The sequence below is a fragment of the Nicrophorus vespilloides genome, unplaced genomic scaffold (genome assembly GCF_001412225.1).
Source record: "Nicrophorus vespilloides isolate i.1.1-1 unplaced genomic scaffold, Nicve_v1.0, whole genome shotgun sequence".
Taxonomy (NCBI): domain Eukaryota; kingdom Metazoa; phylum Arthropoda; class Insecta; order Coleoptera; family Silphidae; genus Nicrophorus; species Nicrophorus vespilloides.
Window position 1 is genome coordinate 24,412 of NW_017095487.1, and position 19,633 is coordinate 44,044.

A 19,633-nucleotide genomic window follows, 5' to 3' on the forward strand; every position below is an offset into this window, starting at 1 on the left:
TTTGTACACTAACCTAAGTACCAGGGGGACCAAGTCATATGAGAAATCTGTTGTATAGCCACTGCGGTGGCGTTTCTTAGTACATGGAAAGCACATAACGCGGCGCCACAAGTACCAGCAAATATAATAGCGCCAAATAATTTGAAATTTAAAATAATAAAAAAACTTTCGCATACATTTTGCCTATATTTACGTTTTCGCACTATTTACATTTGTATTCACGACTGCTTGACTACTTTTAACCGAGTTTGTTCTGATCCAAATAAGTTTAATTATTATTATTAAACATTTTAGTCTTTCTTAAGACTTGTATTACTAGTGATCGTCTATTAATTAGTGAGTATTGTTAAATTAGTAGGATGGCGATAAAATGGCGAATTAGATTTTCTTTTAGCTCTTCATTCCCAAGGTTGTTTTGTAAGTTCCATTGGATATATTTAATTAATTAATTTTAGCTTTCAAGTCTGATTGAATGAACATTTGTGAGGTCTATAAGGTGGGATAAATTTAACTAATTTGTTTTAGGCTATTTAGAATTTAAATAAACTGAACTACAAGTAAACTCCAGTAAGTGTATATTTAAAATGTATTGCACAATAGTAAACAAATATAACTATTCAGAAATAAGATACACTTGTCCAGTTCTGGGATGTATATCCAAAAATACAGACATTGTACTGAAAATACTGCAATACCCCATTACCCCCCAAAATATCCTTTTTCATACCTGACTTTGTTGGTACTTTTACATGCTGGATTGAGTAGGTTCGATACCCACTTNNGTAAGGGTAAGAATATATTACTAATTTTTATTTATTTCAATACATTATTTTTAGATTTAGTTAGTAGTAAATTTTTAACTAATATATGTGGTACCGAACTTGTAATAATATAAATGAACATTTAGTTGGCTAAATGTACAGAGAAGCCTGTAATGATTTATGTAATTGTATAATTTGCAATAAATAGTAATATTAGATAATATAAAAGTAAATTATATATGTAAAATATCACCTTTAAATTTAATAAATGTCGAGAATGTGGATGCCACAGCGATACGCAACGAAGCTCACATTATAGACTGCAATAGAAGGTGAATACTTAGGAATATTTAGTGAATATTTAGGTTATGTTTGGGTTTTTCAAATTTGCGAGCGCATGCCACCACACAGCGTCTTTGGTCCCTGCTAAGTAGTCTCCCAACTAAACCTTCGACAGATGTCACTGTTCTCAATTACTCGGAGACATCTGCGATCAACAAACATGTATGTTATTTATTCAAGTTAATTTATTTGCCAATTTGGCAAGCAATAGCTGGTTGGTTTTTCTCATCTGTGTCTCGTTATTACTGTTCACCACCTCATAAGACGGTTTCTTCTAAAATCAGTTTTCCGCAAATCTAAGCACCATTCCTTTTTTTACTCAACTACTAAAGAACATAAAAAGTAAAGTAAGTCGTCATCTATGTGGAGAAAATCTTGCAAAGATGAGTAGAGATATAATTTTATCTGGAGACAAAATGATTAATAACGTATTTATAAAATATCAATACAAATAAAATTTCAATATATAAGTGTATGGTTGCTTTTAATATATTCTAACTGAAAATTTAATTTCAGAATAAGGATTAATTTATTATTATTTATTAGGAATCTTAGAGTTCTATTTCTGCCGACATTATCTCATTTATATTACGATACACATATAAATTATATTTGTATCATGCTCTTATATATTGTATTTATCAAAAAAATGTTAAAAAAATCCTAATGCATATGGTAGACAACCAAACTTGCAGCACAATTGGTACAAAAAAATGAATTGCTATCATTTAAATATTGTTCCCTAATCCCAGCAACAGAGGCTAGATCAGTTAAATCTACAAGTAATAAAGCAGTGAATGGTAAAATTGTGCAGAAGAAGAAACATTCTTTATAAAATTTATGGGGGTCGATAATCACGGAACAGGTGGCAGAAATATTAAAAACAATTAATATAAATAACTTTTATTTAAAAATAAATAAGTATTTAAATATATATGTTTACAGGTCTATGGTCCTTTTGACATAAGTATTTTGTATATTTAGTTTTTTTTTTCTCTCCGGCACTATTTCTACCCCTTTCGAGTTTAACAGCCACCACAACATTTTTGTTGATTTTTCGGAATTGAACCAACGACCTTTCGTATCAGATTTTCGTGATACAGGCGACCATAGCCACAATATATTTAGTTAATTATATAAAATTATTGTTTTTTTTATAATTTATGATATTTATATATTTGGAAAATATACTATTATTAATAAATGAATAATGATATGAACATAAATTCAAATTGTTAAATATAAATACAAAAAGTGGAAGAATAAAAGAAGAAAAATTGAATGTAGATAAACACATAAATAGTGCACCCTATGAAAGAAAAATAAAACAATTCGATATAATTAAATATAATTTGGCCAAAGGACTATCCATCTCGATATTTCTGTCGCGTATACTTTAATGTTTAATTAAATATTTTCTTTATATAACATTCATATTCATTTTTTTAGGGTTTTTCTTTTTTTTGCTAATTATTTTGCTTAATATGTATAATTTGTAAAATATTCATTATATTAATAATGTTATAAATATATTGAAATTATAAAAGACTTTAGTTTAATTATTATTAAATTAAGAATGTTTTTAAAAGAAAAAAACATAAATGTTTTGTTTCGTTTATAGTTAGGGGAATATTGTGTTAACGGAAGTTACGTTGGTAGCGGTTACTACTGATGCGTCCTTTCTATATTTCCTAGCTGGAGTAGCAGTACGTAAGTGGTCTTCTTTCCATTTATTTTTATAAGATTAAACATATTTCTGAGTAAGTAGTAGAGAAAATACTGTAGTTTTTCCAATCGACAAATAATTTACGTTGTTTTCATATAAATTATGTGCATCTGAAATGTACAATTGTGTAGATGTTCGCGGATTTTGGTGGTCGCCAAAAAATTTTTTGGTTATGCTTGTTGACATCCATTGACATTGTTTTGTTGTAGGTAACAATGGCCCCAAGGAAAGGTAAAGTTCAAAAGGAGGAAGTCCAAGTATCCCTTGGTCCTCAGGTACGCGAAGGCGAAGTTGTCTTCGGCGTTGCCCACATTTTCGCCAGCTTCAACGACACTTTCGTCCATGTGACAGACTTGTCTGGCCGTGAAACCATCTCCAGAGTTACCGGAGGCATGAAAGTCAAAGCCGACAGGGACGAAGCTTCCCCGTACGCCGCTATGTTGGCTGCTCAAGTAAGTACCAAACACAAAATGTAAACATAACATTATTATTCATTCGTAACTCTTTGTAGGATGTTGCTGAGAAGTGCAGGTCTTTGGGCATCACTGCTTTGCACATCAAGTTGCGTGCCACTGGTGGCAACAAGACTAAAACTCCAGGACCTGGAGCACAGAGCGCCCTCAGGGCTTTGGCCAGATCTAACATGAAAATTGGCCGCATTGAGGATGTTACTCCAATTCCATCTGACTCAACTCGCAGGAAGGGTGGCAGACGTGGTCGTCGTTTGTAAACGGACTCAATATACAAAATATATTTTTGGTTTGCATCTTGTTTTACTACCATCAAACATGTTTATTATTTAAATAAATTTTCAATATAGTAACTCTTGATTTGAACCAAAAGTAACAACATTCTTTTTCATTAATTATTAGTTCTTATTTTATCCTACAAAATATTTCCTTTCATTACCTTGCCTTTTTTTAAATGGAAACAAACATGTAAGTAAAATCTTAAATTTGGTGAAGTCATTTCTGGATGTTTGATTAAGATAAATAACATTGCATGAATAAAATTTATAACGAAACAATTACTATTAGCGTTTAAATATCAATAACAAATTCTTGAATTGGTGTTTCATTAAGGTTACGAAAACGTTTTTGTATAAGCCTTTAATGAATTTGTAGAAAATTGCTGTAACAAATCGTTTTATTGAATCTACTCCAAGAGTCAATCGAAATCCTGACTGTTAAAATACCGACAACCATAATCCCGACTATCGAAAATGTCTACAATAACATTTTTAAATTATGCTGGAGAGTAGTGACTTAAATTGTTATTAATAATAAATAATAACGATTAATAATCTAATTGTATTTGAGATTATTTTATAATGTTAAGGTTTATTATGAATAATTTAACAAAATCAAATAAATTGATAATAATTTATTGTTATGTCGGGCTTGTGATATACACCCAGAAACTATATATACAAGTAGTATTAGAGAAAATATTCATTATATTTAAAAGATTATGTTCCTTTATTATTAATATATTTTAGTTTTAACAAGAAATTAATAACATATTTATCATTTGCTATGATAATACTTTTAGCATAATTGTATAAATTATTAGAAAACAAGCGGGTTATTTAATGTGCATAAATTAAATAAAGTTGCATTAGAAAAAGCATCTTATTGTGAACCAACCAGTGTTCCTAAGGTTAAATAAATCTTCATTTTATGGTCGAACTTCTGTGGCTCTTTGTTCTCGGTGGTTGTTGCAATAGTGCTAGTGTAAACATGCTGCATAGTAAAACCAGCAATCACCTCTTCGCCCAATTCCAAGTTTTCCATCGGAGCAACAAGCAATTTAATCACTGCCTTGTTCGATTTCCTGAATACTACCAATCTGAAATCACGTTAGTTTTAATAAAACAATCATATTTTTTATGAAATCATACTTGGGATCGTCTTGAAAATTCTGAGTCTCTCCGGTATCATCGTATTCCGCAGCATCATCTCTGGCTGGTAAAATAATGGAACTAGTTGGTATAGACACGTCGGTACCTACTTTGGCATTAATTTGCCTTGGATGACTGGTCAAAGAGCTTTGAAGTAATTGAAAGGAAAGCGGCTCCTTCGTCTACAAATTTAAGTATTATAATAATGTTATTAAATTACTTAAATAAAAAAAACAAACCTCAGGAGGATCTTCAATAACCTTTGTATCTTCTTGCTGAATAGCATCTAAATGCTCCAAGGGAAGAATGGTAATAGTAGTTTGATGCTGAGTAGGATTAATTAATTTTATGAGAAGCTCGCATTGCTTGCCGATGCGCAAAGGTTCGACAGTTACAATCCTAATTTCTGGAATGTGATAGCTAAAAAGATATCAGTGTTTTACAAGAATGGATTATTTATATTGTTATCTTACTAAGCGAAAAGTTGAATCTTAAACTTGATGGAGTTCGGGCTGTATTCCGGTTTGCTTACGTTGTGCTCGCATGATCTGCAACGCAAAGAACGCTTCACTGATAGTTGCTTATGTACTGGATACAATTTATCTACAGCAGTTGGTTGCCAATCGGGCAACTTCAAACGTTGATCAATGGTGGTAATGTCATTAAGTTTAATTGGGGTAGTCAGTAAATGTTCAATTGAATCAACAATTTCCTTACTGGCTACTGCCGGTTTAAGGTCGTCCGCTTCTAAAAGTGGATTTTTCAGTTCTGTCATGCCAAGCCTCTTTCTAAGAATAGACGCTGTAACTCCAGTTCTTTCAGCTAAGCTAGTGGTGTACTTTCTCTGCTTCTTATCTTTATCCATTTGCTGCTGCTTCTCCTTCAGTACTAGCTTCTTGTAATGATTCATGATGGCATTTAACCTATTTGTATGAACATTCTCATGCTCAGGCCAACCACTTTTCCCTGAGGACATAGATCATGTAGATTTATATTATAGTTTGTTATTTCAACATACCAACTTCCTGATCGGGAATGCCAACATCTCTAGTTGTCCATCTACAGTTTAAACAGCATAAGTAGATGACCTTTTTAGGAGTAGCTTTGGGGTCTTCAGGATTTTTAGGTGCGACTGTTGCTGCCTTACTTGAAAGTTGTTGGTGGCAACTGGGACACTCCAAGCAATTGCTACACTTGTTTTTTTTCAGTTTCGCTTCGGTTGAAGGCAAATTCTCCAAACATTTTCCACAAAAAAGTGAATCCACCTGAGCAATTTAAAAGCAAATTATAATCAACAGTACTTCTATTAATTAGTATTACCTCATGACAAACACAAAAACCACATCTCAGGTGCAAGCAGTGTCTGCAGAAATATAGCCTGGATATGGGTTTTAATAAACCACACATGCATGCATATCTAACTACATCAGGTTCCACAATATAAGCCATTATTTGACCCTTAATTCAAGAAGAATTTAACTTTACACAGTCTATACCACAATCTATATAACTTTGTACGTCAGCGTCAGCCAACTCCATATGATATCTGTCAGTATTTGTAGACAGCTTCGTGAAAGAGGAATGAAGAATAGTAAATTTATATAGGTTGGAGAAAGAGGTAGTGATGTTTTGGTGGTCTGTCAGACCGTGACCTCGAGTTTGTTGGTTAAAATTTTAAAACGCCAGATTGAAACATGGATGTTGAAAGCTTCTTGCCAGTTTGCACGTATTCTGGCTTCGAAATTTTCGTAATCCGCTTCTCTGACCGTGAACTAATATACCAGTGTTTCTGAATTCGCATCTTCAAAATGGTAAGCATTAATATAAAATTATCTAACAGATTGTATAACATGTTATTGCAGAGCAACATCCCAGGCAGCAGTGCCAGGCAAAATTCGGGGGATAATATTTCTGATGATGAGGAGCAGGATGAACCTTCACCAAATAATGTAATAACTATAATTATCAATGCCCTCATTCATTCTATTATATGAATTTTTTGATCTGTTAAGACTTCAGATGTTGAAAATGCATTGGCCAGTTTCCGGGAGAAATGGCAAAAAGAACTTAGGATTGGTTGCCAGGATGAGGCCAGATTTGAGTCTGCAAAACAATGTAAGGAAGAAGATGTCACTGAAGAGCAGCAGGCAAGGATTGCTTATATGCAAGGGGCTGAGCTGGAACGGTCTGGACAATTGTATGAAGCAATACAGTGCTACAAACGAGCTGTACAACTGGTACCTGACATTGAATTTAGAATAGATGATATAAATATACCTTCTATTAGACCTAATGAAGGTGAGTCTAAAATGAAATTTATGAATTTGATGGTTATTGACATTTTTTAATTCTTAGAAGAAGTTGCTGAAGATATTAAATTTGACGAAATCCAGGAGATTCAAACTGATGATGAGAATGATAATGAAGTAGAGGAGAGACAAATTCCTGATGGAGCTCTAATTAACTGGATACAAAGGAAAGTGTTCAAATCACAAGTACTGTGTTCACCCAATTATGAACAAAGAGTAAGTAAATTATTATTTAAACTTTATTTAATTGACATAAACTAAGTTTTTATGTTATAATAATATTTCTTTTAATTATATATTTATTGCAGTAACATAGAAAAGTGCCCATAGGCAAAGACAAACAGATAAAAAAAATATTTTTTATGCAGTTTTGTAAACTTTTGATTTATATAAGTAATCATTTATTTTTGTTGGAATAGTTTCTTAGCAAATTATGTTTTTGCAGTCTACACACATATGCTCTCTTCCCATGGAGATATTGCTATATATACTGAAGTGGGTTGTTTCTGCTGATCTGGATATGCGTTCATTGGAGATGGTATCCATGGTGTCTAGAGGATTTTACCTGTGTGCTAGAGATGAAGAGATTTGGAAACTTGCCTGCTCAAGGTACAGCAATCCGTCAGTTTTGATCTGTGTCTAAAGCCTAGGTTGCAGGGCCTGGGGTATAAACTGCGGAAACCCAATGAATATCTACTCTTCCTGGAGAGAAATGTACGTCAAGCGAGCGCGCCTACACTTCAACGGATGCTATATTAGCAAAACAACTTACTTGAGGCACGGTGAAAACAGTTTCCAAGACCAGTTTTACAGACCTTGGCATCTAGTGGCCTACTACAGATACCTGAGGTAAATTTATAAAATATTTGGTGATCGTTGATTTCTCACATTATATTTTTAGATTTTTTCCCGACGGCTTAGTACTTATGCTAACTACTCCCGATGAGCCGGCTCAATGTGTGACACATCTTAAGACACGCATTTCGAAATTGCCAACGATTCTGAAAGGTCATTACCGCCTGAAGGATGATAAAGTGACCATCGTTGTGCAACACCAGGAGGTAACTGTGCAAAGTTCCTTCAAGCGAGGCCGCAACAGGCGTAACGATGTAATGTTCGAGGGCGGCGATAAGACGTTTCATTTGGTATATTTCGTATATTGTCTAATGGCTTTACAGTTGTCTTATTTATATTCTTTATATGTATTAGGAGTTACAGATTCAGAGTTACAACACGAAGAAACACATTCAGCTAATTTGGACGCACTACGCTATTATCACCAAGAATCGCAACGGCACTGAAAGCAAGTCGTCATTCGAACTTGTCAACAATCGGTTCCCACCTCTATGGTTCTCGCGCGTCAAGAGCTATACGCAGGAATCTTATAGTCCTCTGCAGTAAATATTTTTATTTCATAATAGATGTTCCCCGAGAATCAACTATCGTTTGGACAGTTCATGGTTGTGATTATAAATGTGCAATTGTATTAATTCGCTGTGTATTTAGCCTGCTATTGATTACTGCTGTGCAACTGTGGTGTATGTAAGCTCCATAACATTGTTGATGCATTTAAATATTGCGCATTGCACAAGTCTAGTCTTTCGTTAACTTTCTATTGATTTTTATTTCTCAATAGTGATATTCATGGCCTACGCATTGATATTCCGATAAGATTGTTGTTAATTGTCAAAGACTACACAGAGAAAATTAAGTAAATTCGGAAATCGGTCCTATTGAACCTACCATTGATAATCGTGAATTCCGCAATATAAATCAGAACTGCGGTTTGATTTCATTTACAATTATTTTTTGCTCATCGGTGAACTGTTTTTGAAACTCCTCGCTTCTGCTTCAGTGTATGTATCTAGTTATTAAGAACTACTTACCCTCGACCGTTGCTCCTGATAAAATCTACAATCAGTTCTTGCCCAAACTTAAGTCAATCCTCAAATGTAAACGAATTATTTCAATTGTTTTATTGATATTAAGATAAATAGAGATAAACAGGTGTTTCTTATCACTTTTAAAATAATTTATTTGCATTGGTTTCTCTTTGTTAATATATTCTAATACACATATATTTTTTGATACCATTTAAATTTTACTTAATTTATCAATTATAAAAGTGACGATTTTTGAAAATGAGTTGTTTAATATTTTTAGAATTTACTGTTGTTGAAAAAAATCTATATATATATATATAAATTTAGTGTTACTAAGAAAATATATAATCTATGATATAATATAGCTGTTATTACTTTTTTTTAGTTACTTTTGATTATATGATTTTTTATACTTTGTACTAAAAGTACAGTACAGTTTTACATTTAAATTGTATTATTTTATTAAGTGTTACATTTAAATAGTTGGTGTTATAATTGTGGAATATATTCAAAGAAAATAATAAATAGATGAAAAAATATTAAAACATTGTTTCTAATATTTACTTCCGTTGTTAAATATAATGAATCTGTAATGCTTGTATTAACATTGATTATAACGTTTTTTTTTAGATGTTTATTGTGCAAATATTGAAGGAATTCACTTCTTTAGCAAATCTCATTTCTACTTTCATTCAGTACTATCTTATGTTGCGTGATTTTCAAATACAAGTATAGAAAATATCAGCAAATGTTTGGTCCGAGGCAAAATGTACGTTTGTGCAAACGGAAACTACATAACAAAACCAAACAGTGGCTTTCGAATTAGTGCAGAGGCATAAGCTAAATGATGTTTATAGGCGCAGTAGAAATAGACATAAAGACATGTTAGTACAAAAAAAAAGTACATGCATATGTAAGTGAATTTGTTGTTAGCGATTTGCAAAGATTTTTGTTATCTTTGTCTGGACTAGACAAATTTAGCAAATAATATTAAAATTGCGAATGTTTGCAGTTCTGTAACATATATGAACATTTTTAGTATCGTTTATATATTGTTAAGATATGTATGTTAAGTCATTCATTTTATATGGTAAAATATAAATTAACGTGGTAAAGATTAAACTGATAAATTAGTAAAGAAATATATTTTATAATATTAATAAGTTATTTTAGGATTTGAATATCAAAACATTTTGATTAAAACAATAAAGGATTTGGAAATGAAATAAGACGTAAACATTTGGACAGATAATTGTGTTGCACTGTTTTTAAAAGCAAGATTAATATATTGTTCAAGATCACAGTTTTAAAACACTTACAAGAGAGTTTAAAGAGGTACGAAACATTTAGAACCAGGTACCTATTTGTTCATTAAAATATACGTTCAAAGAGTTTCCTTAATTAATTTGTTTATTGCTTCTGTATATTCTCGTATTTTTGTATTAATCCTAAAATTAAAATAAACACACTACATCTAAGGATGAAACCAAAGATTACACGCTACCTGGAATAAATCAGTATCACAGTGAAATAAAAGGAGGAAACGCATTGGAAAAATCTTTGATTCGTTTGTTGTGCACAAGGGTTTAATTTGGAAGAAATAGAAGAAGTATGAACGGCTAGCCGAGACGACAGAAAAGTTTCAAGAGCTAGGATTTAATTGACTGGTTTTGAAATATTTTCACACACAAAAGGAAAAAAATCGTTTTTTTTTCTTCTTCAAATATCATCAAATTCAAGTCACGTTTTGAAGTTACTGATGTATTTGTATTCATTCTAAATTGCAATAAAGCACTAGGTAGAGTAATATGCTGTATTACTCTAATTGTTTTCTTTATTTTTCAGTCAATTACAACTAATTGTTTCCAAAATAGGAAAGTATAGAACTCCGATAGTAAAAGAGTAAAACGTTTATCTACAATAACTCGCACTTCGTTTGGAATATCCTACTCGGTAGAACTTTATTGTTCGGTACATAAACTAGTGAAAATAAGGAATAAAATGCACGCCGACCAAATTGAATCCCACGAATTTCATTTTGCTGGTAAAATATAAAAGAACCAAGTCTCGTAAAATTATTTGACTAGATTTAGTTTGTTTCTATTTTGCTCACGATCACGACTATAATCGTCATCGGAGTCGTCGTGTGTTGTGTTTTGAAAATAATTTAAACTTCTTTTCTTCGACCATGCGATTTGTTTGCGTGGAGGGAGTCTAATGCTGTCTTCGTAGGAGAGGTCAGAGGGCGGCGCTGCAGTTGACACGGGTCATCCACTGCAGATCCCTCATCGTCGCCACGTGCATTGAGTACACTGCCGCAACCACCAGGACGTGCATGATGTTATGCGAATTCAGGTACATATCTACTGTTCCCGGGAACCATTTCTCCGGTATATGCATCGCACCAATTGCAGCTCCTATCACAGACACCAAATCCTGAAACAGAAGATCAAACAAAACTACAAATTGCTCTACAAGAAGAGTAACATATTACAAAAAAAAGTCTTTAATATTATATAAACCAATAACACAGAATATTTTCAGAATATACTGTTGTATGTAATTTTGTTCATTGGAAGACTCAACGTTAAATGAATCTGCTAAGAAAAACAACTGTTTTAATGCTCACGCACCTATTTCTTCACGCACCAATTAAATTTTAATGACATTTTAAAATGATATTTCTGTGGTATATCCAATATATACAATTTAAAATGAATAATTAACAATTCATTAACATTGATTGTTTGTGTCTAAAGTCATCAAATTGTAAACAAAGAATATTCATTTAATATCGAAAGCTGTGTTAAAGGTTTTGTGTGTACTGATAATTTACATTGTTTAAACTCTCAAATTCACTTTGAATGCAATAGATAAATCCGTGTTATATCATATTTAAAGATTATACTATTTAAAAACTAAATAAATAAACTTCTTATTCCATAAAATTACAACCTTTTTTTACAAAATACCGATCTACGATAGTTAAATTATAGTATAGTTTTATTATTTGATACTTTAATTAGTTATTATATAGAATATTCCATAAAAAGTATGCAAAAAGATTGCAGAAATTCATAATAATATTATTTAATTATTTTATATACATATACATTTTACATTGCAATATATATATTAAAAGCAATAATATGTTTAAAAAATCTGCGTCAAGATGTTTTAGAGCAGTATTGTCTAACATGTGATCTGCGGATAGGCAAATTTAATATGAAAAAAAGATACCTTACATATTGTATAAGTCGGAAACCATATAAATCTTATACGTTATTCTGAAATTCAATTTAGTAAATCTTATCGTTTTACATTACGTTTGATTAAAAAAAAATTGGTAAATCAAGTATTAAAATAGAGAATTGTGCCAAATTATCTGGTTATCAATGATTACAAATGCAATATTTGGAAATTTACTGTACTATTTATATAATTTTTTTGCTTCAAGTTGTATAGATAAAAGGATTCAAAGTTTGAGTATCTGCCCTAAATACATAAAGAAATGTATAAATATATTTGATTATAATTCGATTTTTTAGAAGGAAGTTCAATCGATTCGGGAGAAATAATGAAGATTGATCTCGTGTCAATGTTTGCTCTTATTATTACTAGCATGTAAACAAACAGAGAATTGAGCGTTTTCTACCGGACGCTTGTTTTTACTGCGTAACAAAAATCGAAGGAAGAACTAAATAAAGCAGTAGTTGAGTAAATAATATCGCGATGATAATCGTCGACTACAAATGTAAAAGAAAATGACAAAGCTACACGCAGACTGAGTCCATAAAGTAGCAATTACCTGGAATTATTAATAACTGCTATCAATTACGGATGACCAACAAGTGAACGGAAATATTATCATTTTATGTATTCTATTCTAATTGTGTTTTCATTCTTAATAAATTATTTTTCTTACTTGCAATATAACATGCGTGAAGGCACCGGGATCTCCACCTCCTATACTGAAATATCGAATTAAACAAAGGATCACCCTTACGGTAAAGGGCAAGAGGAAGCACAGTCTTCGTTCCCACGGCGACCAAGCCGTCATTGCCTGCGGAAAATTGAAAGTAATTTGTTAGCGATGATTTGGATTGTCTGGAAATGATTGTGTATACCTTATAGAATCCCCAGACGCTCAACAGACAATACGCGATCAAGAAGATCCATTTAATAACACCAGGAAGGCAATAAGTGGTCGCTGTAACCATGGGGATGGCACCTAGAAGACAAGCAGAGCCTGATGATCCGGCTACGACATATGAAAGAGACACGGAGCTATTCTTACCAAAGCTCTGATTGATCCAAATGCCCAGCATGTCCAGCTGCAGCAATCGGTAATAAATTTTCTCGCCCCGCTCAATGTTCATGAACAGATGGTACAGGAAGCTGCCCACCCACGGGCTAACGATGCCGAGGACATGACACCAGGATAGATACCAGAGTTGAGTCCATGGCATCAGAGGCGGAACCGTCGCTAAAATATATACAATCGGGATGGCTGCAAAGAAACAAGAACAAGAAAATAAAGTTAGATACAAATATTGAACGAGATTAATTGATGAGATTACTGGGACAAACCGAAAGCAATTACGTCCCGTGCAAATAATCGATGTATCCATAATTCGAATACTTTGAACGAAAACGAGGCAATAAGTTTGTTAAGAAATACAAAGATTATGGATTTCCTCTGTTCGGAGAGGCAGATTGCTAAAAAGTTTAGTAGCACGAATCTTTTTTAGATTGATTTGGATACAAGATTGAAAGACCCAGAAAGTGCCGAACATATAGTTTTCCATGGACCAAAGTAACTGCAGACTCAGTCATCAATCAATCAATAAAAACAGCATTCTCTAAATAACAAATAACTATCCATAAACAACAAATATTTCTGTAATAAAAATAGAAATAACAATAATAAATCAAAGTGTTAACAATTTTCCAATTATTACTTGATGATTTTATAATAATAACAATAATTTAATTCATAAAACTTCGATGAAATTATTTCAATATAATGTTATACCTTGTTGATGTTTCCATAAGATGGAAAATATTTGTATTAATTTTGCATTTATTAGTATTTCTACTTTAAAGCCATTTTTGTCTATTATTTATGTTATAAAATTATTAATTATTTTTTATAATAATTACGGAATGTGTTTTATAACTCTCTATTTAAAAATACTCACTACTTCCACTCTTTATGATCAATATTTATAATATTGTAAAATATCTTTTATTGTTATTTAAAGTTTAAAAATATTTTTAAGAAATTTTCTTAATATATTTTCATATAAAGAACGATAATTCATATGGAGTTGTTTCCAGCGATCAACTGTGCATTTCAAAGCGATTCTTCCGCAATGCGGACCCTTGCGGTGCTTGCGTCAATGATGCTGTCTACCACTGCCTCAACATGCATCTAACGTTGATACTTTTAACATTTATTCAGAAAAGAAATAGGTAAAATGGAAATATTTTATTAATTATTTTGTAGTAACTAAATTGAAATTATTTAATTCAAGTAAACAATAGAGCGGTTTATTATATTTAAAAAAAAATCTGAAATTGAAGAACGATTAGTTTAAAATAACATTCTTAAATAAATAAGGATTTGAAAATATTTTAACAATTGATTGATTCTAATAGTACGAATGGCAATGGTAATTCAAAATTAAGCACGGGCATGGATATGCTTTAACTTCTTAATTAATGTTAATGCCAACAACGGCCGTTTTCATCGTCAAGACTGAATGATTTAGATGTCTATTTATCCCACGTGCCGTCAGTGTATAATCCATATTTTAGCCGGAAAGTTTCACCTGAGCGTAACATAACATCCACGATCTCTATGTTTTCGTACGCTGGACTGACCATCTATTTAGCTTGGTACTAAAGAGTTAAGACCCTCCACGCATACATTGATCAATCTCAATCTATTCTCAATTACCTATAAATAGCATACGCTAGTTTTGTCCATGATTAAATAAGCTTTTGGTTTATGTAAACGCACATTTATTTCTGCTAAAGAATGGTTCCTGGATTTAGTTTGCTGACCATGTTTACGATACCATCTCAATTTGTTTAGTTGATTATCAATTATACTTAAGACAATAATGGATCCGTTTGCATTGGCATGTGATTCGCGATATTATTTTTAAACTTGTAACATTGCGAATAGTTTTAAATAACATTATTTTTAATTATATCTTTTTATACAACGTAATTTGCATTTTGATAAACACGTATTGAAAATGTTGTTAATATTAAATTATTTTATTTCAAGCTTAATTTGTTGAATTTTATGCATTTATAATATGTTTGAATTTTGTTGTTTAAATAACATGTTTATTATATAAAATGTATTGTACAAATTTAAAAAAAATGCTATGGTTAAAATATGTAACCTGCGTATAATATTATAGCTTAATCTCGATACATCCTTAATATGAGAGTGTGTACTTTCGCGAGGGCCAAACTGAAGTCGGTCGGCTATTTATTCTTTTTTTCTATTTTGAATGTGCGCCTTATTAAAATAGACATCGGACAACGGACACGTGATCCAATCGGAAGCACATCGTTCTACATTACGTTTTTTTCATCATCGTATTTGCACGTGTATTTCCAGCAATGCTACTACATCCGGTTTTTCTAAACTACAAATAACATTTATAGAATTGACAATCAAAATCTTTTAGCAGTTTTGTTGTGTTCCCGCTTATTTAATTACATAGTCTTTTATGACCTAATTTTTAATTATCATTAAAAAAAAAACTTTCATTCAACTAATGGACTCCATCAATAATCTATTAATATATTAATATTTACGTATAAATTACAGAAAGCATTAAAACGTTACGTCAATTATTATTATTATTTATTTGAAATGACTTGACAATATAGGAATTCTCGCCAATTATAGATTGCAATTCAATTAGAAAATGTTGTTTGTTATTTGCTTGTCAATTCATTAACATAGACTATAAATAATCAAAGCGAAAACACATCGAATGTGCAAATATCGTGATTTCACTTTTACTCTGTTATGCCGATTTTGGTAAAATATTTAAAAAAATGTGCGGGCAGAAAGACCTATGGTCAGTAGCCATATGGAGTATTATGGTAATTTGTTGCAATAACATATTATTAAATGTTCAATTTAATTTGTTTCTCTTTGTTCCACTTTGGTTTTTTTTATAGTTTCATTCCCTGTGAGATTTAAATTCGTGACACACGCGATGCGATATATGCCACCCCTTTGAAAATGCAATAAATTAAGGACAAATGGTACTTTGTAGGCAATATATAGGCTAATTTAATGTAGTGTTTAACGAAGGATGAAAGTACAAAAGTCAGCTCCATCCATACATTTCGCTTTGTTAGCGCTTATATAGCATACGCAACACAGGAAAATGTAATTTTGTCATCATCAAGTATTATTATTATTATAAAATGAACCATTTAATAAAAATGTCATTTAATTTTTTTTTAAACTTACTATTAATTTTATTTTGAATTCAATTATTTTTTTTTGCAAAAAAATAATTCAATATGTAGATTTATGTAATATCAATTTTGTTTGGAAATTAAAATAAACATTATATTAAATAATATTTTACAGATACACTTAACTATATTAATATATAGTCTATGCAATAAGTTATGTTTATTAGTTTTGGCTTCTGTAATATTTTCTAAAATTATAACAGTTAAGTGGGACACTCAATAAATAGTTATTTAGTATTATTCGCGGGATAAAAAGTAGTTTTACCTTTTCCTATCGAAAATTACAAAACATATCTGATTTTAGTTGCTTTACTTCTATCTATAAAGTAAATATTGTACTTATTGTATTTATCTTTGGAAATAAATTAAGTTTCGATTTATATGATGTAGAAAAATCGATGCAGCAATATATTGCTTAAGTATTTTCTTTTGATTGAGTTAAACAATCTGGACTATAATATAATCGTTATCTTCATTTGGGTTATTGTTTATTTTAATTATTATTATAAGAGCCTGTAGATTTTTAAATAGAAAAATTATAACATTTAGTACTATTTTATTTAAAATTAGTTGGTTCGTTAAAAAAGTTCTTATTTTTTTAAGATAATGGGATTAATATGCAGTATGTTATGTAATAAGTCTGGTCTCGTGATAGCTTCTGTTTGGACTAATCGTCAGGATCAACAGAAACCGAACAGCGAGATTAGTGAGGCCTGTACATAAGTAATGCAAATAGAAAACACGCTAATCAAAATCGCCGGTCGAGTTGTGGGAGAGAGGGCTTAAATATTTATAATCTGCGTCGATTATTACTTCCATCGCTCCCACTAATTGATGACAGACAATCGTCAACAATTATTACCACCTCCTGTTATTACGAACGCCGAGGGTGTTTGAAAATATGTACCGTTGGTTTATGAACATACGGCGCGAGCTTTACTCGCTCGACAAATTATTGAACGAACTAATAATATGTACCGAAGCTTTCTGCGCTGAGTGGTAAGGTCACTCGACCAAAGAACCTCCAAGTGAAACGATAGCAATATAAAAGGTCGAGCGATATGCAGGAGTATTTATTATTTTCCGAAAAGCTGGGTCCTGAAATAGACGCGATTTATCGATTCACTTTGAGCAGCTTTGGTGAGCGTCGGTTTTTCGCGAAAGGGGGGCTAGATCAGATCTTACGGAACTACACAGAACGAGTCGCCGCAACATTCACCATCGGAAACTTAATATTTAGTGAGTTAGTTGGTGAAGAGCGATAGCGAGATGCTCAGTAATTACCATGGGTGAGGATGTTGATGGTTTCGTTATGGAGGTAGAATAGGCTGTTGAGGCAGCCCCAAAAGGTGAGCAGCGGCCGATAGCCCGTGAAGATGTAAGGGTTGAATTGGAGGTGCTTTGGCATGTCCTTCCAATGGAGCAGGTCGAGATCCTTGCGGTGATGCAGCTTGCTCTCCCCGTTGTCCAGCCGTCCTTCCATCGTGCTCTTGATATCCGGCATCTTAGAACCTTACGTCCTTCCGCGCGCCTTCGCGATGATATCTTGATCTCGTTGCTGTTCTTGTGGCTGGATGAAAATAAAGTCTCGATCGTTCCTTCTAGCTTTGATCTGCTCAAGACACCATCACCGCAGGTGCATCTTAATTTTTTGAGCTGAAGTTTTGCGCGTGTGATGGACGGTTGTAGTTTCAGTTGTGATGATGCAGCTTCCCTTTAGCACTCGCACTTTCGAGCACATCAACCAACACTCACACGCACGTTCTCGTTCAGAGGGACGAATGCTCGGCGAGCGAAACGCGCTCAAAACAACGCTGCTATCACGGTGTGCGACGTTCGCGTGTGTCGCGCAAGCCCTTACTGATATTATCCCGCGTGTGGTATTGATTCCGCACACTGCCACCTACTATTCCCTCCTCTACTTCGGGACTCCCTTTTTCGAAGCCCTACTGTTTCAATACTACGAAAATACGCGGAAGCTTGCACACCCACGCTCGTACGCACACACACAAATACAACACACTCACTCTCGCTCATTCGCTTACTCACTCGGCGCCAAAAAATTGATTAAAAATTACGTAATACATGGACCAAGAGCACCGGGCAGATTTCGGTACGTTCCAAATCTACACGAACAATTTCTCTACCTCTCGCTTCAACTTCTCACTTCAACTTCAACAGACATAAGAATATCGTATGTACCTTGACAATCGAAAATTTTGAGTTTGAAATCTACCAATAAATGTCAAAAGTCATCTTTCATTTCAACTTTCTGAAGTTTAAATTGGGGGTGAAAGATCTACGGTCAATAGTCCATTGCAATGATTCATATGTTGCTTTATTTCACACTTTGTAATTATTTATGCAATTTTATGGTTGTTGCAAGAAATCCTGTTGATATTATTATAATTATAACAACATAAAATGTATACGAAACAAATATTTAAAAAAAAATACATATACATTTAAAAATCGATAAATGCAACTTCTATACACGCAAAAATATATAAACTCTTATCTTGTGATGCTTTTTGTTTGTGTTCTGTTTTATGTTTAAATTTAAATTAACCTAATATAAATTATATAGTACATTTGGATTGACTTTATACTTTATATGAAAAATATATAAGCAAGGTTGATCACATTTCCGCCCAAAATAAAATATTATACATAACTTAATAGATACTACAATTATTTTGTCTTTTTAATAAAGAAACCAAATGACTGACAGAAAAACTTTATATGTATTTCAATGTATGAAATATCAGTTTCTGTGATGCAAGTATTTTGTAAAGTCTTATGTCTATAGTCAGTTATTTAGTTAACATTACATGTTTTTTACGTAAATAAATACCGAGAACGCTCAAATTATATAGAGTTTTCTTTCATTATACGACATACGAATTTTCAAGGAAGATTGTGTTCGATTTAACCTTCTCTCAATACATATACTATTTTTTTAATAAATAAATATATAAACTGATTAAGTTTTTTTATATAACTATATTTTACGATATTAAGATATATCGAAAGACCATTTTAAGAGTGTTAACGTAATTAATATTGGGTGGAAAACTGTGGTTAATATCTCTTTAAATATATTTTTAAGTAAATATCAGCAGTGAAGTGTGTAAAGAAAATTATTAATCATTGTGTAAAGTGTTTCAGCAAAGTGAATTGAGCTACTACTATAT

At 32.1% G+C, this 19,633-nt stretch overlaps 4 protein-coding genes across 6 annotated transcripts; 2 read left to right on the forward strand and 2 right to left on the reverse strand.

Annotated features, from left to right (window-relative positions):
- Positions 1-2,724: 2,724 nt before the first annotated feature.
- LOC108561799 (40S ribosomal protein S14) lies at positions 2,725-3,616 on the forward strand. Of its 2 annotated transcripts, none has more exons than XM_017919908.1 (3): positions 2,725-2,813; positions 3,039-3,281; positions 3,341-3,616. In XM_017919908.1, exons 2-3 carry the CDS (start codon positions 3,045-3,047, stop codon positions 3,557-3,559), a joined length of 456 nt encoding a protein of 151 aa, XP_017775397.1. In that variant the 5' UTR covers positions 2,725-2,813; positions 3,039-3,044; the 3' UTR covers positions 3,560-3,616. The 2 variants fall into 2 exon arrangements, with proteins under 2 accessions (XP_017775397.1, XP_017775481.1); XM_017919992.1 differs by having other exon boundaries at positions 2,804-2,863.
- An 836-nt stretch (positions 3,617-4,452) lies between these two features.
- Positions 4,453-6,256, reverse strand: LOC108563042 (dynactin subunit 4). The gene is made up of 6 exons (XM_017921628.1): positions 6,050-6,256; positions 5,748-5,994; positions 5,203-5,695; positions 4,969-5,149; positions 4,730-4,911; positions 4,453-4,677 (listed from the first exon to the last, which is right to left on the reverse strand). The coding sequence occupies exons 1-6, from the start codon at positions 6,176-6,178 to the stop codon at positions 4,461-4,463; spliced, it is 1,449 nt and encodes a 482-aa protein (XP_017777117.1). The 5' UTR covers positions 6,179-6,256; the 3' UTR covers positions 4,453-4,460.
- Positions 6,257-6,341: 85 nt separating this feature from the next.
- Positions 6,342-9,042, forward strand: LOC108563123 (F-box only protein 9). 2 transcript variants are annotated; one of them, XM_017921745.1, is made up of 8 exons: positions 6,342-6,540; positions 6,592-6,678; positions 6,742-7,027; positions 7,085-7,254; positions 7,484-7,647; positions 7,696-7,887; positions 7,940-8,183; positions 8,248-9,042. In XM_017921745.1, exons 1-8 carry the CDS (start codon positions 6,538-6,540, stop codon positions 8,437-8,439), a joined length of 1,338 nt encoding a protein of 445 aa, XP_017777234.1. In that variant the 5' UTR covers positions 6,342-6,537; the 3' UTR covers positions 8,440-9,042. The 2 variants fall into 2 exon arrangements, with proteins under 2 accessions (XP_017777234.1, XP_017777306.1); XM_017921817.1 differs by having other exon boundaries at positions 7,088-7,254.
- A 1,145-nt stretch (positions 9,043-10,187) lies between these two features.
- LOC108562867 (progestin and adipoQ receptor family member 4) lies at positions 10,188-18,684 on the reverse strand. Its single transcript, XM_017921398.1, has 5 exons — positions 17,724-18,684; positions 13,219-13,431; positions 13,049-13,152; positions 12,847-12,984; positions 10,188-11,357 (listed from the first exon to the last, which is right to left on the reverse strand). Exons 1-5 carry the CDS (start codon positions 17,941-17,943, stop codon positions 11,160-11,162), a joined length of 873 nt encoding a protein of 290 aa, XP_017776887.1. The 5' UTR covers positions 17,944-18,684; the 3' UTR covers positions 10,188-11,159.
- Positions 18,685-19,633: the final 949 nt, after the last annotated feature.